We start from the raw sequence: 26658 nt of genomic DNA on the forward strand, positions 1-26658 counted from the left end.
GTTTATTGTTGTGGTGGTAGTTTTGGTTTTGGTTTTCAAGACAGGGTTTCTCTGTATAGCAGAGCCCTGGCTGTGCTGGACTCACTATGTAGACCAGGCTGGCCTTGAACTCATAGAGATCTGCCTGCCTCTGCCTCCCGAGCACTGGGATTAAAGGCATGCGCCACTACATCAGGCCCCAGGAACAAGGGTTCTTCACCACTGAGTAATCTCCCCTCTCCAGTCCCTCTTTTGGTTGTTTCTGTTTCTTTGTTTGTTTGTTGAGGCGGGGTCTTATGTAGCCCAGGCTGGCCTCAAACGTGCTATGTAGTTGATATTAAACTTGAACTCTTGATCCTTTTGTTTCCAACACCCAAGTGATACAACAGATCAGATGTAGACCATACCTAGCAAGGTCCTTCTTCCAATGGCCAAGAAAAGACAATAGTGAAAGAAAAGACAAATGTGCTAAGTAACATTCAGCCTTGCGGGGTCAGAGACACACTCCCCTGCTGAGCAGCCCCGGGTCTTATGGCGAGGACTGGAGGAAGGACTGGGGGCTAATAGCAAAAGTACTTTGGAAGGGTCTGGGGAATAAAGAACGGCCCAGCCTAGACGCTGCAAGGGCTGCGCAGGCCGCACAGAGGCCATTCTCACATCGAAGGTCCTTCCACAGAGTCCAGTGGAGCAAGGACGAGTAACAGTGCCTGAGTGAACACAGAGGCCCCATGCCTGTGCAGTGTGCTTTGCTGCCACCAGCAAGGCAAAGGGCATCTCAGGTGGGGGTCAGGCTAGTACCCCTCACTTTCTCCAGTCCCCACGACCTATACAAGAAACTCCTGTCCTTCCGAACTCCTGAGGCAGACTCCCAGGCCACAGTACATGGGGCACTGCCAGGCACAGCTCAGTGCTCTGGGGAACAGGGCTGTTTGTTGTCACTGGATTCCAGGAAGGCAGACCACAGCTGTGTTCCCCACAACGCACCCTGCCCTAAGGTCACGGCCCAGCTTCCTCTCTTCATATCTATCCTTCCTCCTCACTCTCTGCATGTATATGTACGTGTAGCATACACACGTGTGTGTGTGTGTGTGTGTGTGTGTGTGTGTGCGCGCGCGCATGTATGCCTGTAGGTGTGTGGGTCAGAGGCTAATGTTAATGTCAGGCGTCTTCCTTTATCATTTTTGTGCCTTTTTCTATCTTCTTGGTTTTTGCTTTGTTTTCCAAGACAGGTTTCTCTGTGTAGCTTTGGCTGTCCTGGACTCACTTTGCAGACCAGGCTGGCCTCGAACTCACAGAGATCCATCTGTCTCTGTCTCTCCAAGTGCGGGGATTACAGCCATGTGCTACTGCGCCTGGCTTCTTTCTTCTTTAAGATTTATTTTGTTTTAATTTCGTGTGTATTAGTGTTTTGCCTGCATATGTGTATGTACACCACATGTGTGCCTGGTGCCCACAGACGCCAGAAGAGGGCACTGGAGCTCCTGGGATTGGGGTTAGAGTGGTTGTGAGCCTGCCTGAGATGAGAGAAACCAAGCCCAGGTGTTCTGCAACAGCAGTGACCTCTTCACTGCCAAGCCACCTCTCCCAGCCAGTTCTTCTTTTTATTAAGACAGAGTTTATCACTAAATCTGGTGCTCAGTGACAAGTTAGCCTAGCTGGCCAGTGCTAAGCCTGCAAGATCCTCCTCTCTGTGCCTCCCAGTGCTAGAATACAGGAATACACCATACATACACCTAGCTTTTTATGTGCATTCACTGATCCAAGCTCAAGTCCTCTCTCCATTTACCCACTGAGTCATCTTTCCATGCCCCACTCATTTTCTTTTTAATCTTGATGTGTGTCCAAATGAGTGGGGCCTGGTCCCCAGGCACCCTGTGCCTGGTCCTTCAGGTAACCCAGGCAGCTGTCTGCTCAGGAGGATACAAGGCTATGGCAGGCTCAGCACAAGCTAAATTACTCTGGTGCCTTGGCGTGTTGGACACACCGGCTGCTACAGCCTGGGCAGCCGAGGGGTGGAAGACGCCAGTCCAGCCGGGGCTTCTGCTGTCAGTTCTGTAATCAAGCCAGTTCGTTAAGGAGGGAGGCGGGAGGCCGAGCCCATCAGCAAGAACTCACACAGCAGACAACATCAAATCTTTGCCCCTTGCCGTGCATCTGGAAGGTTCTATGTAAATCTACAAATACTGTCCCTTCAATGTCTGAGCATGAAGCTGGGTGTCACAAAGGGTCATGACGTTCTCAAGCTGCCTGACAGTGCTGTCACCACTTGGCCTCTAGCCCATGCCACCCAGGGCTGAGATCTCACTCTCTACAGGAGCCTGTGGTTCTAGTGAAAGCAGAGGCTTCTTCATCACAGGGCTGGGACTGCCCGTCTCCTCCCCAGACAAGCCCATGTGTGACGTGAACAGGTGCTCCCTGATGCCCTTCCCGGATGGCACAATGGCTGGGGGAGAGGTTCCCTATGGCCTGGAGCCATCCCTCCCCTTCACCTCACATTCAGCCCTTTCCTGCTCTAGAGCCAAGGAGAGCCTCCAAGTCCCAACAAAGTGCCCAGGCTGAGCATTCCCTCCCTGCAAACACCCTGTTTGTGCCATAGGGCCTGGCAGTGAGTATAATTAGGGAGGAAGTGAGTCAGCTCCTTACAGAAATGGGAATGGGAGGGAGAAGATGTGAGATGGGGGACAAAGGGCACAGGGGCTGCAAAGGTCGCTAAGAAAGGAACAGCCCTGGAAACGTTGAGAAGACAGACAGGGGTGACAAACTCAGGAGAGTCACCTCTTGCTGTGAATGGACGGTCCCAATGGAGCAGAGAACCTGGTTCTGGTAGGCAGGCCCCACCTGAGGATGGAATCTGAGGCTACTCCCCTTCCTGTTTCATGTCAGGGCTGCACAAGGCAAGGCCTTGTGGGAAAAGGGCCAGCCTCCTCTCTCCTCAGACGTCCTGGCCTCCCCTTTCCACTACCGAGTTCTTCAGCTCCTGAAGCCATGGCTCCTCAGGACCTGACCTAGAGAGGCAGGGATGTTTACATCTGCCTGTGGGGGGCTCAAAGTCCACCAGTCTGAGATCCAAGAACATAGCCGTTCCCACTGGGCCCCCCTCCTGCTGCCCTCTCTGGTGGCCTCTATACCCATGTGGGAGCTGTCCCCAGGCTCCAGCTGGAATTTGTTGCTGAGACTGGAAGAGGTCCTTACCACGAACCTTTCCAGCCTGCCGACATTCCAGCACAGAGGCAGCCCAGGGAAAACAGCAGGAGGGAAGAGGAAGCCGGAGCCCAGGCCACATTCCAACCCCTCAGAGACCTGCAGACAGCAAGATAGGCACATTCCACTAGGGTCTCCTGGACCGGACGTGGTAGGCTCCCTTGCAACCCTGAATCTCCAGTGGCTCATGGGGATGTCCCTGCAGGCACAGGAGCAGGCAGGACCTGGCTCTCCCTACCCAGGTTCCTGCTCCTGGATGCCTGCAGAACCTCATTCTCCTCCACTCCTGTGAGAGGTGCCAAGTCCTGACCACACAAGCGATAGTCAGTCGGTCCAGACAAGAGAAGCAACTTACTGCAGACAGGTCACCAGAGCTGGCAAAGAGAAGAGTTCTAGCAAGCACACCTTAGTTCACAAAGAATGCCAACCAAGGGAACGGGAAACCAGTTTCTGCTGAAGAGCCATCTTATCATCTGCAAATGCCTGTCTGGGCCCCACTACTCCACAAATGCAGGCTTCCACCAGCTGCCTGAGAGAAACAACCAGATAACTAACCAAGTCCCAACGGATGCTGTGAAGAAGGGTGAGTGCTCCAGGGGTCACAAGCGGTGCTGTGAAGGAGAAGGATGGTTGCTGCTAAGGTGGACCCAGACATCGTCTGAGAGGATCAGGGACGGTGTGTCTGAGGGGGTGACATTCAGACGCTGGGAAATGTGCATGCTCACATATGGTGTGCAGGGAAAGGTACCATGGACAAGAAGAATGCCCCAGAATTCCATAGTAGGAACCACTGAGCACCTCAGAGCTGGACACCCACCTGCCAGGCCTTCCACTGGCCTTACTCCCTCAGCTTCTCCCACAATACATACAGAAGAATGCTAGTGTACAGCCCCGTGCAATGCCAAGGGCCTGCCAAGGTGACAGACACTCTAGTGATTCTGCCACCACAAATTCTGAGGAGAGGAAGAGAGGAAGGCCAAAAGGGTGAGGAAGGCAATGCCCACGCCTCCTGGGTCCAGGATCAGGCAGCGAAGCTGTGTAAGGGGCACCAAATGTGTTCCTCCTCAGGCCTGGCGGAGCCACACCTAAGCTGCCAAGGCAGCTGTCCCAGCCCTTCCTGGGCTGCACTTCTTTCCCTACATCTTCAGGCCCCTGTCACAGGGAACACGACCTGTTGCCATCTGCTGTTCACTTCTTCCCGCTGACTCTCAGTGCGCGGGTCCCGTCCTTCTCCAGCTTCCCCCTCCTTCCTGGCAGGCAGATGAGGAATGAAGAGGGCGCTGGGCTTGGGGCAGCAGAGGGCTGGGGTCTTCGGTGGGTCTGTAAGTGACGTTTACAGCCTCACCTGTCGTTATTTCCCATGCTGCTCCTCAAGGCTTTTCTGTTCAGTGAAATCTTATCTAGAGCAGTAATCACCACTAGGGAGTATTCCCCCCTCCCCCACACACACCCACACCGGACTGGGCAACACAGAGAGGCTGGAGTCTATGCAGAGTGGAGGGAAGCTGAGTCAGCCAGGGCAGAAGGCCATGCCTGATGCTGAGAGGTGTATGGCAGATTAAGAGACTCAGCATGGTGACCCAGGTCTAAGGAAATGTCTCCAACCAAACTTCGGCCAACTGAAAAATAAGCTACACTGACGATGTCCCCTGCATTTAATAGACCCTAGGCTGCGGCCAACCACCATCCGGGAGCTGGAATTGGCTGTCCCCTGAAACTGCACAGCAGGGGGCAGGGAAACCATGAAAATGTCACTCCTTCGCCGCGCCTGCCGGACACAGTAGGTCCCACAGACTTGCCTGACGCCTGGGCCGCTTCCATACCACAGGACTGACAACGGAGGCGTCAGGCACCTTGTCCTGGCAGCGGGGATGCTCCTGCCTCATCCCCATCACTCCCCCCACCAGGCTGACTCCCACTCCAGGCTTCGCTGGGAGAATCTAGCTGCTTGGTGCAGCGGGGTGGCGGGAACCCTCCTGGCAGGCAGCGTACATGCTTGTGGTTTCTGGGAAACGCTGTAGAGATTTGCAGCATTTTTAAAATACTTGTGTTCCCACCCGCCATACACACCCCCCTTCACCCCACTCCCCAGCCACCCCAGTCAGGGTGCTTGCCTATCTGGTATTTTCCATAACCATTTCAATGTAAATAAAAGATTAGAAGGAAGCAGAGGGCAGAGGGCAGTGTCCTGGGTGGCTCGGGCAAGCTACTTTTAAGGCCCTGTCCCCATGCCAAGCTGCGCCTATAAAAACAGCCATTGACCTGGGCATGTACCCACACCCCGTTCAATGCGGCCTAGGCACTGTGCCTACCACCCACGGGCTGGGTGGCCAGAGCACTGGGATGGCTGTTCATCAGGAGGAAGAAGGCAGAATGGGGCCTCTAAAAACAGAGAGAGGAAAGCGGGCAGAACAGACTTAGCTTTACTCACTGCTCATGAACCCTAGAAATCCAGGACAGTGAAGGGCTAGGAGCCTCCAGGACCTTCCACCCACCACTTCTTGCACTTTTGACACCTGCCCACTGGCCCTTCATTACCAACACGAACTTAGTGTGGGCCCTCGTTGTGGTAAGAAGACCCTGATGCCAGAGGTGCCGGAAGCTTTGGCACAAAATGAAATAAAAATTTCCTGTTTAAACCAAACAAACCGAAAACCCCCTCAAAACTCCTCTGAGGATCATTTGGGGAAAAGTTAAGAACAGAAGCACTACCGAACTCCAAACCCAAGCGGCACCTAGCAGCAGCACCCCCACGCGTACCCACAGTACCCAGCAGCCAGCCAGGCCACCCTGGAAGCTGGCTGCCCAGTTCCCAAGCTGTCCTCAGTACCCTGCAGGTCCCCTTCCTGACAGCACCTGGAACCTCGCTGACAAGGTTAATGTGGTCCACACTATTTCCACCCAGCAGCCAAAGGGACACTGCTGCCCTCTCCCAGAGGAAGGCAGCCCTGCCCGCTCAGTCGGCCACTAGTCTCCACTAACAAAAACCTGGATAAGGATTTGGGACAGCCTTTTCTTCCTTCGGCTGTTTATCTGTTTACTTATTTCAGTGCTGGGATAACACCCAGGACCTTCCCACATGCTGAGCAATGCTCTGCCATGGAGCTATCTTAAATAGAAAATTTAGGCAAGGGCCTGGGAATCAATCCCGTAGATAGAAAACCTCCCAGGAGGAAGCAGTGGAGAGTGTGAGGAAGCTGCATCCTTGGATGGCTTCATGGGGGGTGGGGGGGGAGGCACTTCCCAGAGTCTCACAATAGTCAGCAGCTCGCCTGCTACAGAAGCATGCCCACCTTCTCTAAAGGCCCACAGAGTACAGCCCAGCTAACCTGCTGGCCCCCGTTCTGTCGCTCCCACAGACACCTAGAGAAAAGTTGCTGCTTATCCAGCCTAACCTAAATCTCTGGCAGGACAGAACAGATACATTTTTTACTTCCACTAAGGTGGTCTCTGCTGAATGTCACCTTTCCTAGGGTCAGACCCAGCCACTTCTTCCTTCCCATCCTTCTGTGCATGTGCTCAGCCTTATGCAAAAGCAGCTCTGGTCCTCAGCTGCACATCTGTACCCAGGTCTATGCTGCCTCAAGAAAAGGCCATATTTTCCTTGTTTAATCCCTCATGCCCAGCACTGTGCCTGGCCCTGAAGCAGACTCCACTGTTTATTGGGGAATGAGCTCGTAGAAGTTTGGAAACTGGCAAAACCCAAGCTGAGTCTTCAAACAGACATCTACTTAGTAGACAGTTGCAGCAAAAAAGAGGTAGCAGCAGCGTGAGAACTAGGTGCTTCTCACGGCCCTGTGAAGGCATTCTTCTCACTCAGGCCCTGAGCCTCTCTTTCCACTCCGGTTCATTTCTCACCACCTTCCACGGCTCCCATCTAGTAGCTATGGGACAGGCGAAAAGGGTTTGCACGTTCTGACACCCTGTGAGAGGGAATCCCGAAGGTTGTCTCTACCCCTGGGGCCTCCAAAACAGGCCATGGAGAAGGAGGCCTCAGCCCCCATCTGTGCGTGGGAGAGGACAGACGGCTAGTAAACTCCCTCTGAGTTCCCTGGAGACAGGCCACGTGTGGACACAGTTGATGGGCGACCTGAAGGGCAGGGCGGCTGCCAGGAGCTATCCCCGTGGAGCTACTGTCATCAGGGTAGCGCCCAGACGCTCGAGGATTCGGGAAGACTCTTGGCATGGAAGTGGGGCTGGAACCAATGCCAAGACAACGAGCAAAAGTCGGAGCGAGAAGAAGAGGAGATAAGCTGAGGGCCTCAAGAGAGCTGGCAAGCCTCCCCACACGGATCCTGGGGTCTGTCTCCAGAAGCTGGAAGTGGTAGGCTGCCCCTGCTCCTCTGCTTGTGTGTGTCCTCACTGCTACCCAAGTGGAAGAAGGTACAAGGATTCCTTCAGCCTATGTGTTCTATAGCAAGCGATCACAGGGATGGGGTTTTCTATGTCGCACTCTGTCAGGTCTGTTAGGCTTAAGTCTAGGGAAGGAGTCCTCTGGGCACCAGCTGCGTTGGTCCTGTGGGAGGGGGGGTTAGAGCACGCCAGGACTTCAGGGATACCAACCGTGAGGTAGATGCTACCAGTATCTCTGAGCTAAGGCACCCTGTTCCCTGGGGATGGGGTAGCAGCCGCTAGCTGGGAAGGGAAAGCGGCTGGGAAATGTGAGACACCAGGATAGTCCCTGAGCTATAAAGGGTAAACGCAGCGGCATCTGGGATGCCAGGCTCAGGCCCCTGGAGGCCTGGCTGTGGTTCGGCAGGGAGACGGCAACGATACCTCGGGGGATTCACACTTGAAGAAGAAAAATTCCATCTGTTAAAAGCAGTATTAGCAGAGGAGACGGAGACATGGACAAGCATGGCAGTAAGTAAACTACGACCTTGGTTCTGAGATAAAAATGCTTCCCTTTCACGGGTCCCTTTGAATCATGGTTCCTTGAGTTCAGCCTAGCTAGGTGGCCTAGCGAGGTGTACCTCTCTCTTTCTTTTCTTTTTCTTTTTTTCTGTTTGAGAGACATGGCCCTGGCTGTCTTAGACCAGGCTGGCCTCACACTCCCAGAGATTCATCTGCCTCTGTCTCCTGAGTGCTGGGATTACAGAAGCTCACCCCTGTACCTGGCCTTTTCCTGATATTTAAACTTTTATTTATTTTGCCTGTACGTGTCTGAACATTTCACCTGCATGTACGTATATGCACCTCTCCGTTCCTGGTGCCCCAGGAAGTCAGAAGAAGGCCTCAGCCCCCTGGAACTGGAGTTGTGTTCGGTTGGAAGCCACCACGTGGGTGCCGGGAACTGAACCTGGGAGTTCAGCAGCGTCCTCTCTTTCTTCTTATTTCTTCTTATTGGTGTGTGTGGATGCGTACAGGCATGTGGAGGAGGTCAGGGGACATTTTTTAGAAGTTGGTCCTCTCCTTGTTCTCTGGGATCCAAGAACTAAACTCAGCACGGCGGCGCTTGCGTGGTAAGCGTGTTGCCGGCTGAGCCGCCTCTCTGGCCCTCACTGTGTCTCTTGAATGCGCCTAGGTCTCTCTCTGGATTCCATATACCTCCTCCCCCACACACACACTAGCCTCCCTTCTGCAAAGCTGCCCAAACTAGCCAGTTCACGAATGAAGGCCTGGGACTCAGGTCCAGCGAGTCTGCCTAAGCCTGGCCCGCCTCCCTCAGCCTCCGCTGGATCCACGCAGCATACTGCAAGACGGAGCATCACCCAAGCAGCCTCCCCCACTGGGAGCCCAGCTCTGCCCGCTTCCTCCTCACTGCCTCCTCTTTCTGACTTTGGCACATCTGGCTAGTCACTCAGGGCTGAAAGGTCCCAGGCAGGTCACACACAGCTCAGGCTGCAGGGCATAGATCTGGACAGTCCTAAAACACACATCTGGACAAGAACAATAACTAAAGGCTAGCTTGTCCCTCATATGCCATGCCCGCACAGAACATTCAAAATTCTCTCACTCTCCCTGCACCAAAAGATCACTGAGGTAGACACCTACCCAATCTGAACCTCTGCTCTCTCTCGTGCCTCCCACTGGGGTTTTTCGTGGAGGTCACAACTGGCGGGTCCCAGGGCCAGTCAGGCTGCAAACTGTGTCTGTACTGTAGATAAATCTAAACTACAACCATAGCTTACAAGTTCTTTACGACCTGACTCCTGCTATCTCACCCACTGCTCAATGTCTCGCTCCCTCACGGTGAGAGGCACCCATAGCAGAAGCCATCTTCCCCAGAACTGTAACCATGGCAGCCATACACCCAGAACTGGCCGTTACTGTAGGCCATTTATCACATCGTTTTCACCTCTGAGATCTAAACAACATGGACTTCCTCCACGTTGAGGCTCACATACCCTCAGATCTGGAAGCAGCACCTGTTGAGTTCAGGAAATACGGTGCGCAGGCCCCTAAGCTATCTCTACATGATGAAACTGAACGCTTCCTCACCAACAACACACTGGCATCTTCACCCCTCCTGACAGTGCCGGGACAGCAGCTCAAGTTCAGGCCAAAGCTGATCTTAACCCAACCCCCTTGAAAATTCACAAGGCTAAACTTAATCACATCAGTCAATCCAAAAGGACATCGGAGGGAAACAGCAGGCAGGGGGCCTCAGCTGAATTACTGAGGACTTTCTCCCTATAAAACTAAGGTCTGACTTTAAGGGGTACCCAGCACGGGGCACCCTTTCCTTGGGTGGCTCCTTTCCTTCTCCACACTGGGTAAATTCTGCGCACAGCTCCCGTGTACCCCCAGTCACCCCCTTAAGCACACCGGCGGGGATACGCCCGTACTCCCTGCTCGCATCGGTGACACCCAGGTAAGCACTCACATCAGCCGGCTCCCTGCGGTGTCCCTCGCCAGTCCGAAGCCAGCTCTGGCTCAGCTCGCTGAGCTCTGGGATGGGCTGAACCTTGAGCCGCACGCTGTCCCCAGACTGCCGGATCATCTCCACGATCTCGTCTCTGGACTTGTTCTCCACATTCTGTCCATTAATCTCCACCAGTCGGTCTCCTGGCACCAGGCCCAGGGCCAGGTCCTTGGTGCCTGCCCCTGGCTCGGCAAAGTGAACCACCCGACGGTAGGCCTGACCCTCGGGGGCCCGATCCAGCATGGTTGTGCGCCGCAGTGAGAAGCCGAAGTCTCCCGTGGGTCGACGTTGCAACTCCAGCTCCCGAAGGGCGGGAGGTGGGGGGGGCACCACGGCAGGAAGACGTAGGTCGGCGGGGAATCGTTTAGTGACCAGCTCAGGGACGCGAGACCGTGGTCCCTGTCGAGGGATGCCTAGCCCAGGATGCTGAATTAACTGTCCCTCAAGCGTCCTCACCTCCACCTGAGGCGATGGAGCTGCGGAGTGCTCAGAGGGGGTGGAGGTCTCTGACGCACTGTCGTCCCGGCTCCGCTGGGAGAAGGAGAAACGTTTGACAATCATCTGAGAGTTCTGCTTGGCCAGGGAACCAAATTTGGCCGCCCGCTGCAGCACAGAGCCCCGGAAGCTGCCTTCCTCACCCTTGAGGTCATCACTGGAGCTGGCTGTGCTTAGGTGGCCCGAGTCCAGGATGACGCTGCCCCGATTGCTGTCAGAGTCGATGTCGGTCAGGTGCAGGTCAGAGCCGCTGGCCACCTTGATGGGGATGGGGTTGGAGATTTCCAGGCGAGTCTTGGATTCGCGCTTGGAGGATCGGTTGAGGTTGAAGAAGCCACGGCGCATGCTCATCTCTTCCAGACTCCGTAGTTCTGCGGCTGACATCCGCTCCTTCTTCTCCTTCTTCTCCTTCTTCTCCTTCCGCCCGCCATCTTTGTCCTTATCTTTCTTCATGAGGTTAAACATGATGGCTGTGCTGGTTTTAGGGGCTGGACCCCCAGCAGACTATGGGCGCTTAACACGGGGTCTTTGTAGCTGCAAGTAGAAATAGAGAGATGCTATTCAGTTTGTTTGTTTGTTTTCCTAGTTCAGACAGAGGCAGCTGATGCTGATAAACCAGCCCCCCCTCAGTGGGCGCTAATGATGTCCTGGGCACTCTGATTGACATGATTTTATCTAACGTTTCACTTCATCCTTTAGACCAAAGTGTAGGTGCGCCTGGAGAGATCTGACCTACAGAAAGCACTATGGCAACCTGGAACCCAAATGAACAGAGCACAAAAGGAAACGGAAAAGTCTCTGCAACATCACCTCCCCACAAGCATGTCCGCTGACGCGATGGACATCCCATGTGACTGAGCGCCTTCCTACGCCCAGAGCAGCAGCCTTAGCCCCTGCCTCAAAGACCTTGGAGGGCCCAACTTTTTAAAACAATATTCTTTTTTCTGAGTGTTCTACCTGCCTGCCTGCCTATGTGTGTCTCATGTGCGTACCTAGTGCCCTAAAAGGCCAAAGGGGTGCTGGCTCCCTGCTACTGGAGTTACAGGCAGTTGGGAACACCTATATGGAAGCTGGGAGCTGAATCCAGATCCTCTGCAAGAGCGGCAAGCGATTTTAACCACTGAGCCACCTTTCCATCATTTATGTGAAGTGTCTCATGGGGAACTTCACACATACTCCTTCCCGTTCAGTCCTCACAGCATTCCTGCAAAGCATGCGTCTCCGCGCCTGCTCCACAAATGCGAACAAACGGCTCTTGGGAAATGAAGGACATTTTAAGTGTTACCCATGAAAGAAGTGTCAGTGCTACTGTGTTCTTTCTGATGCCCTGGGTGCCCAGAGTAAAGCAGGGAGGGAAGGAAGGGGAAGTCCCAGACTGTACACAGGACAGACAGTTGTGAGGTGGGGGAGGGGGCTGGCTAGATAAACAGGATCCTGAAAAACTCACATCCTTTTCCCCAGACCAACACCTAAATATAGACTAGGGCAGAGAGTTGTGGCAAGAGGAAAGCCCAGCTCCAGGATGTGAGCACCTATGGCCCCAACCCACCCCACCTCTCATGCATGCCCATCTGGGGACAGGAGTGAGAACAACCGGGTGGGGGCGGAGCTCAGAGAGCCTTTCTTGTTCTAATCAGCAGGGAACACTAAATAGAAGTAGGCCACACCATCTAATTAGAAATTAACTGTAATTTTTTTCCCTCTCATGAATGCCTCCCCTTTGAATTCCAGACAGAGAATCTATGAGCTTACCCCCTCCAGCAATGTCCTATTGCCAGGCCCTGAACAGCCATTTCCTATCTCTCCCCCACCCCCAAAGCCAGCACCCCATTCCATTGAGAGGGACCAACTCCCACCAACCAAGTTTCAATGCCAGAAAGGCATCAAGACCAGGAACTCTGAAGGACCCTGTGTACTGGCTAATTGCTTCCCCTCTACAAATCACCCTGATCCATGTGGTTCCTGGAAGATCTTCCTTCAAAAGCAATACTAGCTATAAGAACTAAAATCCAAATTAATACACATATACATACATACATATATTTTTCTAGGGGTCTTATTAAAAAAGATAAAAAGAACCAGGTGAGAAAGCTGGAGAAATGGCTCAGCAGTTAAAAGCACTGGTTGTTCTTTAGGGCCCAGGTTTTACTCGCAGCAACTCACAAACATGTGTAACTCTAGTCCCAGGAGACCCAAGGCCTATTTCTGGCCTCCATGAGGCACATATGTGACGCTAACACCTACATGCAAGCAAAACGCCCGTACACGTGAGATAAATAACAACAATTAAAAACGAAAGAAATAGATTAATCTGGGCATACCTATAATTCTATACCTATAATTCCAACTACTTGGAAGGCTGAGACAGGATCTTAAAAGTTGAGGCAAATCTGGGCAGTAAGTAGAAACCTTGTTTCAAAGACAAACTGGATTAACTTAAGTTTAATGACCTGTTCCATTTCATATGAAATATCTTGTAGCAGGTGTTTGACACTTTGTGGGTTCCTTACCCTTTCTACCCTTTTCCACCCTTCCAACCCCCCACACACACACACACTAGGTAGGAGAGAAAGAATAATGGGAAAGGGGGCACAATTACCATTAGACTACTTCCTGCTGGTTAGGGGCTTTGAGTTCCTTAGGCAAGTTTTATCTTTGCCATCAGGATATTCAATTTTTGGCTTCTCAACCCTTGGGGCATGACCTCTTGACAAACTGTAACAATAGCAACCAGCAACCAGCAAGAGCAGCAGCCCCTGCCACAGTCCTCTGGGCTTTAGCATTTACACCTCTCAAGAGTTCACAGAACTTCCAATGTTACACCCTTGCAGAAACTAGCTGCAGCTGGGAAAATCACACCCCTGCTAGAGCATGAGGCAAATCACAGTCAGCTGCTGTGGAGTCTGAAGCAGCCCCATATCCTACCCCTGGGATTAAAAAAATATATACAAAATGTATTTCTGTGGGGTTTTTTGTTTTGTTTTGTTTGAGACAGGGTTTCTCTGTGTAGGTGGCCCAGCACACGCCTATGAATCCAGCACTGGGTGAGGCAGAGGCAGGCAGATCTCTGTGAGTTCAAGGCCAGCCTGGTCTACAAAGTGAGTCAAGGCTACACAGAGAAATCCTGTTTCAAAAAAAAAAAAAAAATCCAGGCTGGAGAGATGGCTCAGAGGTTAAGAGCACTGGCTGCTCTTCCAAAGATTCCAAGTTCAGTTCCCAGCAACACCATGATGACTCACAACCATCTATAATGATACCTGGTGCCCTCTTCCGGCATGCAGGCGTACATGTAGGCAGAACATAATAAATAAAACCTTAAAAAAAATCCCAAATCCATTGCAAGGCTGAGTATGATGGTGCACACCTTTGATCCCAGCAGAGGCACAAAGATATCTGTGTGTTCTAGGCTATCCTGGTCTACATAGCAAGCTCCAGGATAGCCAGACTACATAGAGAAACCTTGTCCTAAATAAACAAATAAATAAAACGAATGAATGAATGAATGAGATCTTGGTATGTGCTTTACAGTTAGAGCACAGTTCACTTCAGGCAGACCTCGTTTAAGGTGTTCATTCTCCAAGGCTTCTGGAATGGCCAACACAACTCTGGAGAATTCTCGTGATAGAATGTGCCCTGGTTAGTCTTTTGGTCAACTTGACACAAGCCAGAGTTACCCGGAAGAGGAGAATCATTTGAGAAACTGCCCCCGTCAGACAAACCTGTACGGCATTTCCTTGACTAATGTTTGACAAGGGAGGGCCAACCTCACTGTGGGCAGCGCCACTCTAGGCAGGAGGCCCCCGCGGTACGAGCAGGCTGCATGCACTATGCACAGAAAACAGTACTCAGCCCTCCTCCATGGCTGCTCCAGTTCCTGCCTCCAGGTTCCTGCCTTGAGTTCCTGGCCTGCCTTCCCTTCACAGTGAACCGTGAAAACCCTTTCCTTCCCAAATTGCTTTCAGTCCTGGTGTTTATCACATGGAAAGAAGGCAAACCGAGGTGGCACAGGGGTGAGAAATCCAGTGATAGGGCTGGAGAGATGGCGAAGTCTTTAAGAGCACTGGCTCTTCCAAAGGAGCTGGGTTCAATTCCCAGCAACTACACAGCAGCTACCACCGGTCTGGAACTGCAGTTTCTGGGCTTCTGACACCCTCACACAGACACACATGCAGGCAAAACACCAATGAACATAATTTTTTTTTAAATAAATAAACTGTAAAAGACAGAAATCTGGTTAGATCACTAGCTCCTTAGCTGTTGTCGTAAAAACACATTTCCCTCTCTGACCTCAGTTTCTCTGTGTGTGCACTGGTGCACATAGGTGTGGTTGCACATGTGCATATGGAAACCAGAGGTCAACCTCAAGGCAGGGTTGTTCACTAGCCTGAAGCTCACAGAGTAGGCTATGTTGTCAGGTCACTGAATCCCAGGGATCTACCTGCCTCTGCCTCCCCAGCTCTGGGATTACAGCCTGTGCTACAGCACAACCCACTTGAGTGGCTTTTTGTTTCTTTGAGACAGGGTTTCTCTGTGTAGCCTTGGCTGTCCTGGACTCACTCTGTAGACCCGGCTGAGTCCTACGCAACAAACTCAGGTCCTCATGCTTACACAACAAGCACTTTATCAACTAAGCTCTCTCTCCAGCTCCTCTGGCCTCAGTTTCCCCTTGGTAAAACTGAAAAGTTGGCTTCTAAATGTTCCACGTAACAGTCCCTGGAAGATGGAAGACAGGAAACATAAGGCCCTGAGAGCACCAATCAGAAGCAGTCTTGGCCAGCTGCCTCTGGACTTGATGGAGAGCGAATGTGGACAGCTGGCTCTACCATCTAAGGGGCATATCTCCTCCTCCTCCCTGGTGCTGCTGGGAAGAAGGCACAGATCCAGCCTGTGCCAGGCTGTGGGGTCATTGGCTGGTCACTACCCACACTAAGCTAAAGGCCTAATTTAGAAGATGGCTCCAGGATACCTGGAGAAGAAAATGAACACCAGTGGGAAAGTCTTGGAGAATTAAGAGGAGACAAAGGAAGGGACCTCAGCTTCTGCTCAACCACGGGAAAGCTGCTGTCTACTCTGCTGTCCTTACCCAATCCTGGCTCTGCTGGAGGTCAGACAGCTGAGCACTATCAATGGAAAACAGTCCCAGGGTTATAGAATCTTTGATCTGGATAAGTCCCTTCGAAGAAATTTAGTGCAGACCCCTCTCAGCACGAGCTTGTCACTCACTGTCACTGCAAGCGATACCAGCGAGGACCAGCTGGCACCACAGGGGACAGCTCTGACTAAAACTGTTAAGAATCTTGTATCTAGGCCTGGATATAGCACCGATTTCCAGGGGACCTTGAGCCTGTCACTTTGCTCAAGGTTGAACTACAAGATCCAGACCTCTTCTAGCTCTAAAATTCCAACAGTCCAACTCTCTTGTGGACACAAGTTAGCTATTAACATCCTGTCAGAGACACTCCTCTCACAGCAAGCTTTGGGGCCTTCGGAGGCTGTGCTGTGAGTCACTTACCGCCCCTGTTCTGTTACTATTATCGGCTCACAGGGCCACCTTTCCCCCTTGCCAGTGCCATGTGGCCAGGCCTGGCAGTGGATCAAGTCTCTCCCGAGCCATGTGTCTACCGCTACCTGGCTGCCCGCACCCTCCCTCTCCGGAACCAAACTGGCCAGAGAGCTGCAGCTGCCTCTGCCTCAGGACTCTCAGCCTCGCTCAGTTCACTACAAAGCTGGGTCCCCTTCTTCGAGCCCTCGCCAGCTGCTCCATCCTCATACGAAAGCCTCCAGCCGCTCTGCAGCCACCTCCTAATCCGCATTCTGGGCTGCAGTTCTCCTGCCCCGCCCCTTCCTCTCCTGCCCTCTCCCTTCCTTCCAGCAACGTTAGCCTTGTAATCATTCTGACTTCTTTCTCTAACTCCCCTGACCAGGAAGCTTTTCCTAATTTTGACTGGAGGAAAGGTAAGTGTGTATTTAAGTCCCCTGGGCCCTCCTGTCCCCAAGCACAATCTAGCAACCCAGCTGCTTCTCATGTAAGGCCAGTCAGCCTCTACAAGGCAGGAACCTCTCAAATGCACATCCATATCCGCAAAACAAAACGTTCCTCATATAACAAGAATGGATCTGGGAATATTTGAAACAAGAGGGAAAGAAGCGGAAAGAAGCTATTGACAAAAGCATACACATTAACAGGATTCCTTTTTTTTTTTTTTCCTTTTTCCTTTTTTCAAGACAGGTTCTCATATAACCCAGGCTGGACTTGAACTCACTATGTAGCCGAGGACAACTTTGAAGTTCTGGTTCTCATGAGTGCTGGGGTTACAGGCATTCACCTCTATACCTGGTGGTATGATTCTACTTATTTCAGGCATCACTAATCTATGGTGAGAAAAGCCAGAGCAATGGTTATCCTTGGGGACTAGAGGTCAGGAATATATGAGAAAGGGCAAGAGGGGACTTTCTGGAGTGATGATCAAGACATGTATGTTCATAGCATAGAGGTAGGAGCTGACAAGTTTATGCACTTGTCAATTGTTATCAGATAGTGTGCGGTAAGAAAGGTGCATTTGTTTGAGCTTAAATATTTACTGAAAAAAAAAAAAAGGAAAAGAAAAGAAAAGAAGGACGGAAGGAGGAGGAGAAGAAGCTGCCTGCTGGGCACAGTGGCACACGCCATTGATCCCAGCACTTGGGAAGCAGAGGAATGTTGATCTCTAAGTTCAAGGCCAGCTGGGTCTACAGAGTGAGTTCCAGAACAGCCAGAGCTACATGGTGAAACCCTGTCTCAGAGAAACCAAACAAACCCTGTAAACAAATAGCAATTTCTAGTTAATAAATATGCACTACAGGATTCGGAGTGGGGCATACTGGTAGCTTGAATTTACTTTGGGATGTGTCAAATTGTTCATATCATTTCATAGACGGACAAGGAATAAAAAAGTAACAAAGCAAGGATGAGAAATGGTAATTGTAGAATCTGGGAGCCAGGGTAGCTGTAAAGTTCTTTAACCTTTCTGAGTTTGCCCATCTCTGTGATAAGATGTTGGAAATGTGTACCAAGTCCCTGCTAAATGTAAATGATATAAAAAAGTAAATAAACCTAGTAGAGATCTCAGGTTTTGGCTGTCAGATAAGGACGTGGGAACAAAGAGTTAATGCCTATGCTGCTGGGGGTAAGTCACTTAGGGACACTGAATGCTCCCTTCCCCTCATCTGTAAAGTGGAAAGAATGACAGTACTTACCACAAAAGGAGTGGGATCAAACATTACAGATACCACTTAATATATTGGGTACACATACAGATCTTACAATGCCCAGCCATGCAGGAAGCACTCAAGAATGGCATCAAAGGAAGCCAGGCGCATTGGCACATGCCTGTAATCCCAGCACTCAGGGAGGCAGAGACAGGTAGGTCTCTGTGAGTTCGAGGCCATCCTAGTCCTACAAAGCAAGTCCAGGATAGCCATGACTACAGAGAGAAACCTATCTCAAACAAACAAACAAACAAACAAAAGAATAACCAAAGGGCTACCAAAACTGTCCAACAGCTAAGGGCACCTGCCATCTGAAATTCAAGCCTGATGACTTGAATTTTCCCCAGAACCCATGTGGGGGTAGAAGGAAAGAATTAACCCTACAAAGTTGTCCTCCAACTTCCACATGTGTGTCATAGCGTGTACTTCCCCCTAAGCAGATTCATATGTGTGTCTAAATTAAGTCTAGACCTCTGTTGTTTTTCTGTTTTGTTTTGGCTTGTTGTTGTTGTTTGGTTTTTCAAGACAGGGATTCTCTGTGTAGATCAGGCTTTCCTGGAACTTGCTTTGTAGGCCAGGCTGGCCTGGAACTCACAGAGATCCGTCTGCCCTTGCCTGCCAAGTGCTGGGGTTAAAGGCATGTGCCACCACTGCTTGGCTTTAGACCTTTGTACCTGGGCAGTAAAGCCCAAAGGTGTGAAGGTGAGCCAGTGAGCACATGGCTGGGTGGGTGTACTAGCTTGAGTCCACAGCCCTCCATAGCTACTGCTAAGAATATAGATGGACAGACAGGCGTGGTAGCACACGCCTTTAACCCCAGCACTCAGGGAGGCAGAGGCGGGCGGATCTCTGTGAGTTGGAGGCCTGACTGGTCTATAAAGTGAGTCCAGGACAGCCAACACTACACAGAGAAACCATGTCTGGGGAAAGAAAAAAAAATATATATATATATATACACATGCACACACATGCATATATATATGGGAAATTCACAGATGCAGAAACATAAATAGCAAACAAGAAGAACAACTCAGCTTCCACAATAGTCACAGAGCTGTGACACAAGCACATACTATTTGTATGTAGTGTAATAGAAAAGCTTCAAGAGCAACATCAGTTAGGGAAACACAGACTCTCATATATACTCATGGAAGTACCAACTGACACAGCTTCTTTTTAAAACTTTTAAATGACATTTCTTTACTCTGGGAGCAGATGTGCACAGCTGGAGGTCAGAGGGGTCACTTCTCTCACTTCCCTAGGTGAGCTCGAGGGATCAGACTCAGAACTCAGGTCACCAGGCTTGGAGGCAAGACTCACCTCACTGCCCCTTAATTTCTTTCTTTTGAGTACCAAAAAGGTCAGGCTGCTCTTTTACCCTTGCACAGGAACCTTGCCAATCCCTGGACCATTCAATTTTAGTGTACATACTGTGAGAGAAAGCCCTGGCACAATTTTCTAGTAGGACAAGTGGGTAATGCCTATGGAATTACTTATATACATGTTTGGTTTTTTTGTTTTTATTTTTTAGCCACAATATTTTTTTTTTTTTTTTTTAGATTTTGAAAATTGTGTGTGTGTGTGCATGTGCTTCCTTGAGTAACGCCACGTGTGTGCAGGTACATGAAAAGCCAGAAAAGGATGTCGGGTCCCTTGGAGCTGTTGTTACAGTGGTTAATGCGCTGCGCAGAACTGAACTCGGGTTCGCTGGAAGAGCGGCAAGGGCTCTTAACCGCAGAGCCACCTCTCCTGCCCCTACCTGGTCAGTTCTACTTGTGGGTCATCTACAGATACTTCACACAACAAACATAACTAATCTTTAGTGGCTTTGTTTATAATGGCAAATCTAGACGCATAAATGCGTATCACAGGAAAACTGCTAAATCATAAAACAGCTAGGAGGTTATTGAGAAGAACGAGGTAGAGACTGTGGGGATAACTCAGCGTTAGAGTGCTCGCCTACCACAAGGCCCTCGGTTTCAATTCCCCAGGCTGAAAGGGAAGTTACAACTGTGTACTAACTGGAAAAACTTTACACTGTTAATTTTTGAAAAAAGCAAGTTTCCAGGTATGGTGGAGCACACCTGTAACCCCAGCACTTGGGGAGGCAGAAGCAGGTGGGTCTCCGTGAGTTTGAGGCCAGCCTGGTCTACAATGTGCACAAGCGTTTCGCTTGAATGTACCTGCAGGCACTGCTTGTGTGCCCGTCGCACATGGAGGCACTGGATCCTTAGGACTGGAGTTCTAGAAGGTTATAAACCTCCATGTGGGTGCTAAGAACTGAACCTGGGTCCTCTGGAAGAGCAGACAGTGCTCGTAACTGCTGAGCCCTCTCCCCAGGCCCATGTTCTAAAAAATTATCATGTGTGTACGTATGTATGTGTACCTGAATGTACACACGTCTATTACATATTTTATTTGCGTGTTCATGAGGGGGTATGTATGCTTTGAGGTGTAAATACAGAGTTTGAAACAGATTTGTGATATATATATGATTTTAATTTTTATTACGTTTTATTTATGTCTGTGTATGGGCATACTCCCTGCAGCACCCCTGTGGACATCAGAGGACAACTTGGAGGAGTCAGCTCTATCCAGGAATCGAACTCAAATCATCAGGCTTGGCAGCAAGAACCTTTACCAGCTGAGCCATTTTTTAGCCCATGTTATAATTTTTTACAGTGTGAATATTCAGCTGGTAGGTGCGTGCGTCTGCTTATGGTCGAGGGAATTGAGTGGGATTTTGTGCAACTTTTCTTCGACTTTTCTGCATTCTCTATTTTCTACATAACATAAAAATTGTGTTTCAGTGTAACTCTCTACATATCCATATAACAAGCCTTTAAAAGTTCTGCAGAGCTAGTCTTATAGCTCAGCGGTGAAGGGTTGGGCTCGGCACCTGTGACAGGCCTGGGTTTGGGTGCCATCACTGCACCAAAAAACAAAAGGTCTGACCCTAGAGTCAGAGGTGGGGAGGATGGCCATTTCAAAAACTGAAAAAGGGAGCCTTGGCAAGGTCGTGAGCAACACGCTGCCATGGACAGTATTAGGCTTGCTTTCCTGCTCACTTCAAAAACTTCCAGCGATTTCTGCAGCTTCAGGACAGACTTACAGGGGCCATCCTGCCGCGGGCAAAGCAGAAACCCCAGGAAATGGAAACCACTATAGCTTTAGCGGCCACAAACGGATCCTTAGGTCAGTCACCCAGCCCCCACCCCACCCCGCACTCATAAATAAATACAAAGGAAATGCCTTCCCGAGGGGGCCCGGCCTCGGTGGCTTGGCCTCTGACCTCCGGAGCCGCGGTTCCCCAGCCCGCGGCCCCTCTCCCAGTCCTGCGTGCGACGGTGCAGCGCCACGCAGGGTCGCGCAGGCTGACCTGGCCCTCGCCCGCCGCGCCCGCCCGGGTTCTGCTGAGCTCCGCAGCGCCGCGTGACTCACTGCCAGGTCACACGGAGCTTATCTGGGCTCCAGGTGTGCAGGCTTCTCACATGACATCAGCCCGTCCGCCCAGAGCAGCCCAGCAGCCCCGCGGCTCGGCTCTCGGCAGTTTCCACGCCTGTGGCCCGCACGGCAGCCCCTGGCTACTGAGGAGTCCACTCCCACCGCACGGAGAAAGCTGCGGGCCCAGGAGGGCCCAGAAGGCCGGAGGCCCAGCCCTGTCTTTGCAAGTGTCATCTTGGCCTCCAGAGCCTCCTGCCCGCACCCCAGCCCGCAGTCCAGTCCGGCCACTGCTCTGCAGGCCACCGGCCCCTTCTGTGTGACCTTGAGCGGGTGGCATCCCCTCTGCAGCCTCGGGTCTTCTAACCGTAAAATCTTCAGGGGCTTGACATCACAGACTTGGCCCCAAAGCTCCCCCTGAGGAAAATTCTGCTCTACTACAAAATTCAGGTTCGAATCCCTCTCTGCCTCCAACTTGCTGTGTGACCTTGAACCCAATACCAACATCGCTCCGAATACCAGATAATTTTATATACATATATACATATGTTATATATATGTATATTCTTTCCTAGCCAGAAATGATGAAGTACCTGGCAACGAGAAACCCACCCTAGAGCCCTGTAAAAATCATCACTTGACAACTTAAAACCCGTTTCTCTAAACAGAAATGTCAAGGGACTGTGGATCATATACAAGCCGTTCAATTCCTGCTTCCTCAGAGGGAAGGGAGGTGAAGCAAGCGGAAGACCTGGAGGGTCACCACCCCTGCCAGCCACTCTAGTTCCAAACTCTACTCCTCTCTACCCTCTAATTCTGGCTACCCCTGAAAATGGCTTAAAACATAAAATAAAAAAAGACTCAGTAGAGCTAGGGTGGGGACAGAAAATGCTGACTGGACTCCGACGGGGTATCCAGGTCTCAAGCAGCCAGGACCCAACCCAAGGCACTAAAACTTCGCTCAGCAGGTCCTGAGACCCGTGAGAACCTGTCAATGGAGACACAGTGGCTCCCCCAGCCCCTCGGCTTTCCTCTCCAAGGAGGACCCACTCACGCTGATGCTCCGCTTCTATCTGGGGTGCCCACGCCAGGGCAAACCCAGCCCTGCTGCCCTCCAAGCCTTTGACACACTAGTCTGGATGAAGGCTTCAGGAGGAGTCCCGGGGACTCCACCCCAGCAGGGTGGATTCCCTTTCCACTTAAGCCCCATCCTGCCGCACCCACAGACACCTATCCTGGGGAACCCTAGATGGCTGGGGCCCCGGTTTGGAAGACGCTTGCTCCCTTCGGTCAGCAGCCTCCAGCAAGGTCGTTAAAGGGGTCTAGGCAGTACGCCCAGACTGCCCTGGAGTTAGGAAGGGAACCATCTATGTGACGAGGGCTTCTGAGGAAGAAGCCCTCAGACACACCACCTGGGACCTGAGCCAGGCCAGGAGGGAGCAAACAAACGTGACACTCAGAGACGCCATAGCTGGCAGTTAACTATCCAAAGTCCAAGCTCTCAAAGGAAGTGTCTGCAGCCTGTGACCCTTCCTCCTCTTCCCCTGCCTACAAAATTCCTCAGTTCCCTAAGCCTGCCACACAACAGCTCACCCCAAAGCCATTGTTTTCCTGGAATTGAGGCCCCACTCCAAGTATCCTCAATTCCAAATAGCCAAGCACACCTCCACCCAAGGCTATATATAACCAACCAAGTCATGTCCAACAACCAGGAAGATGTTTCCTGGAAAGCCTCATCACAAAAGGATGGAGGGGAAGCTGAGGAGGTGGCGGGTCTTTGACAAAGAGCCAACAAGGCCTGTCAGGAAGCCGGAGACCTCAGGAGAGCAACTTTCAACATCCCCAAATAGAAAGTAGCCCCAGAACCAGAAAGGGTGGGAGCACAGTTTATCCAGGCCTATTGCCATGGCAACAGGACACCAACCTGCTCAAGAAAAAGCCTCCAGATTTGGTGAGCATAAGCCAGGGCAGCCTGATTCATCATCCTGCTAGGGTGGCCTGCTTGTGGTCCCGGGGTAAACTTAGCCCCCACGAGCTCCCTCAACTATACCACAGGGGCACTTTTTGGGCCTCCTCAGCACAGAGCTGTCAGGAACACAGAGGGGCAAAACCAACCTACGCGAACATGCCCGGGCATCAGTGAGATGAAGTGGGAAAGGATCCCAACTCTACCCTCTGGAGGACTACCTAAACGGCAGGAAGACCCTAGACAGCAGAGCCCCCTCCAGGAAATGCCTCCCTGCCTTCCCCACACACAGGCTGACAAACACACGCCTGGTTGGCGGAGAGGCCAGGCAAAAGGAGTACAAAAATAAGTTGGCTGCCTTCCCTTCCCACCTCCAGCCACCTCTAGCCCATTCTGGCGGCAGCCTTCCCAGCTAATCAGGAGGACACATGTGCCTTGCCACAGGGCGGGCAACACCCCCACTCCAAAGCCCCGACCTGTGGTATGGCCCTGCAGGCCTTATCTCTTCCAGGAGTGTGACCCATTCCTTGGGTCGCGCTGGGTACCAACCTGCGTGCCTCTAGCACGGGGAGGGGCGGGGGCACCTGACCCTGCCACCTCCCCTTCCATTGGCGAAACAACTGGCACGGCAGGTTCGCAGGGCGGGGCGTCCGTGCTCGCTCCCAGAGGCCTGGGGCAGGCTGCCCTGCCTTCCCACACACACCCCACCCCCTGCAGGGAAAGGTGAAGTGGGCAGCCAGCTACTCCGGGCAGCCTGCACTGCCAGTCCCCCTCGCCTGGCATTCGCCCACCCCACCGTCATCTGTCCCAAGAGCGGGGGGAGTCCGGGAAGCAGGGTCTCCATTGTTTTGCCAGCTGTCTAGCAGCTGCTCCTTTGAGAGGGGCCCGCTGTCGGCCTGGCAGTGAAAGGGTGAAGGCCGCTGGCAGGGATAAAGGACTCGGCGGAGGTGCTCGCTCTCCTCACTGTCTTCCTCAGTGCCTCACCCGCTCGTTTCATGTGGGGGTCTCGGGCCTAGCCCAGGGATGCCCCCCGACCAGGTCCCGAGGCTGCAGCCCTCATCCCGCAGCTCTGGGCCACCTGGGTCCTTTAAACCTTCAGTCCTCCCAAGCCGCAGGCCACCCTATCCTGCCTCCGGCGCCCAGCCTGCCAGCACGGGCCCCGCGCCTTCCCTGCCCGCCGCTCCGGATCGGCCCCCACCCGAGCTGTCCAGCCCCGCGGCGCCGCCAGGGACAGAGCCTGGAGTCCGGGCCGCCGCTTCCAGGGGACAGGGGAGGAGCAGGAGCGCACGGGCCCCGCCGGCCGGGCCGAGCCCACCGCGCCACCCTCCCGGGCCCGGCTCTCCGCTGTGGGGCCGCCCGGTACTCACCGGCCGCCGGAGCCCGCCCGGCAGGCAGCAGGAGCGGAGACGCGGCATCCAGCGGCCCCGGCCGGGTCCCGGCTGGAGCGCAGCGCGGCGCAGCGCAGCGCCGCCCCCCGCGCCCGCGCGAGCCCAGCGGATCGAAGGGCGCCCCCTGCTGGCGGCTGGCGGGATAGGCGCCTGCCGGCCTGATGCCCGGGCCCGCCGCCAGACCCGGGCCAGGCGGGAGCCCGGCGCTGCCCAGACGGTGTCCGCGATGGACTCGGAGGCCCCGGCCGTGTCCCGGAGGCCTTGCCTAGGCTTTGTCCGCTCTAGCCTTTGGAGACTGCGGGGCATGTCTGAAAGGTGCTGAGCTGCACTGCCCAGGGAAGACACCAGAGGGACGCGCTAAATGTTTGGAATTCGAGCCAAGACACTAGCCATTCATGGGCTTGGTCAGGGTAGAGCTCCTCAGAGATGTAACTGAGTCCCGTGGCTGCCGCTGCCCAGAGCGGCTCTGTAGCGGTACACACAAGTCACTGCTGGATGGTCCCAACTGGCTAAATCCAAGGGGGCCACTTCCAGAGCTACATCCCACGGTGAGAACAGACTCACAATAGCTTACGCGTCGAGGCTCTGAGAGGTCTCTTTAGCACCCACAAGGTCCCGGTCCAGACCCCAGCATGGAAAGGGAGAGGGCTACAAGTTCAAACACCAGCTGGTAGAGGGAGTACAGAATGACACAATTTTGAAAGACGATTTGTTTAATTTAATTTAGTTTAATTTAATTTGGTTTTTTGAGATGGAGTTTCTCTGTGTAGCCCTGGCTGTCCTGGAACTTGCTCTGTAGACAAGGCTGGCCTGGAACTCAGAGATCCACCTACGTCTGCCTCTGCCTCTGCCTCTGCCTCTGCCTCTGCCTCTGCCTCTGCCTCTGCCTCTGCCTCTGCCTCTGCCTCTGCCTCTGCCTCTGCCTCTGCCTCTGCCTCTGCCTCTGCCTCTGCCTCTGCCTCTGCCTCTGCCTCTGCCTCTGCCTCTGCCTCTGCCTCTGCCTCTGCCTCTGCCTCTGCCTCTGCCTCTGCCTCTGCCTCTGCCTCTGCCTCTGCCTCTGCCTCTGCCTCTGCCTCTGCCTCGAGTACTGGGAGGAAAGGTATGTGCCGTCGTGCCGTACTCTGAAAGACAGTTTCTTACAAAATATAACCTCTTCTTGATATTTACACAAATGAACTTTGTCCACACAAAAGCCTGCACGTGACTTTCTAATGGCTTCATTCATAATCGCTAAAACACAGAAGTGATATCTTCAGTAGAAGATATCTTCCACAGGAGGCTAAATCAGCATAGTGCATTGAGACAATGAAATATTCAGTGCCAAAAAGAAATAAGCAACCAAGTCGTCAAAAGATGCAGAGGAACTTTATTGCATATTACTAGGTAGAAGAAGCCAATTGGAAAAAGCTATATACTATGTGGTTCCAATTATATGTTGTTCTGGAAGAGGCAGAGCTAGCAAGGTTCCTATGGAGGAACCTATGAAAGATTAGTCGTGTCAGGGGTGGAAGGAAGGAAAGAAGGGCAGAGCTCAGGGACTGTTTGTTTCCTGGGTGGTAAAACTATTCTGTAGGACACTACATTAGTGAACACATGTCTTGATACATTTTTGGAAGTCCATAGATTGTATATCACCCATGACTAACCTCAGCTGGTGTGCTGGGTAATTAGTTTTATGTCAGCCTGACACCGGCTAAGGTCACCTGGGAGAAGGAAGCCTCAATTAAAAAAATGCCTCCATAAGATCTGCTACAGGCAAACCTGTGGGGCATTTTCTTAATTAGCAATTGATGGGGGAGGGCCGGGCCCATGGTGCACGGTACCATCCCTGGGCTGGTGGTCCTGGGTTCTAGAAGAGAGCAGGCTGAACAAGCCATGGTCTGCACTCCTCCCTGGCCTCTGCATCAGCTCCTGCCTCCAGTTTCCTGCCCTGTTTGACTTCCTGTCCTGACTTCCTTTGATGATGAACAGTGATGTGGAAGTGGAAGCTGAATAGACCCTTTCCTCCCCAGGATGCTCTTGGTCCTGGTGTTTCATCACAGCAAGGGTGACCCTCTCTAAGACAGCTGGGTAGT

General features: G+C 52.4%; 1 protein-coding gene and 1 long non-coding RNA gene across 18 annotated transcripts in view; one reads left to right on the top strand and one right to left on the bottom strand.

The window, feature by feature from the left end:
- Window positions 1-24685, bottom strand: part of Myo18a (myosin XVIIIA) — a 101029-nt gene extending 76344 nt beyond the window's left edge. For 10 of the 17 annotated variants that reach the window (XM_060387234.1, XM_060387233.1, XM_060387230.1 and 7 more), the window contains exon 1: window positions 10007-11074. In XM_060387234.1, the coding sequence (XP_060243217.1) occupies window positions 10007-11005 (999 nt within the window). In that variant the 5' untranslated portion in view covers window positions 11006-11074. Of the gene's footprint in view, window positions 1-10006; window positions 11075-24562 lie in introns of those variants that run through there. The other 7 variants (XM_060387245.1, XM_060387242.1, XM_060387244.1 and 4 more) reach the window with 1 other exon arrangement.
- On the top strand, window positions 16030-20545 carry LOC132655205 (uncharacterized). Its single transcript, XR_009592907.1, has 3 exons — window positions 16030-16495; window positions 19408-19550; window positions 20338-20545. It is a non-coding gene; the product is annotated as an uncharacterized LOC132655205 (long non-coding RNA).
- Window positions 24686-26658: the final 1973 nt, after the last annotated feature.

This window comes from Meriones unguiculatus, chromosome 7 (assembly GCF_030254825.1).
Source record: "Meriones unguiculatus strain TT.TT164.6M chromosome 7, Bangor_MerUng_6.1, whole genome shotgun sequence".
Taxonomy (NCBI): Eukaryota; Metazoa; Chordata; class Mammalia; order Rodentia; family Muridae; genus Meriones; species Meriones unguiculatus.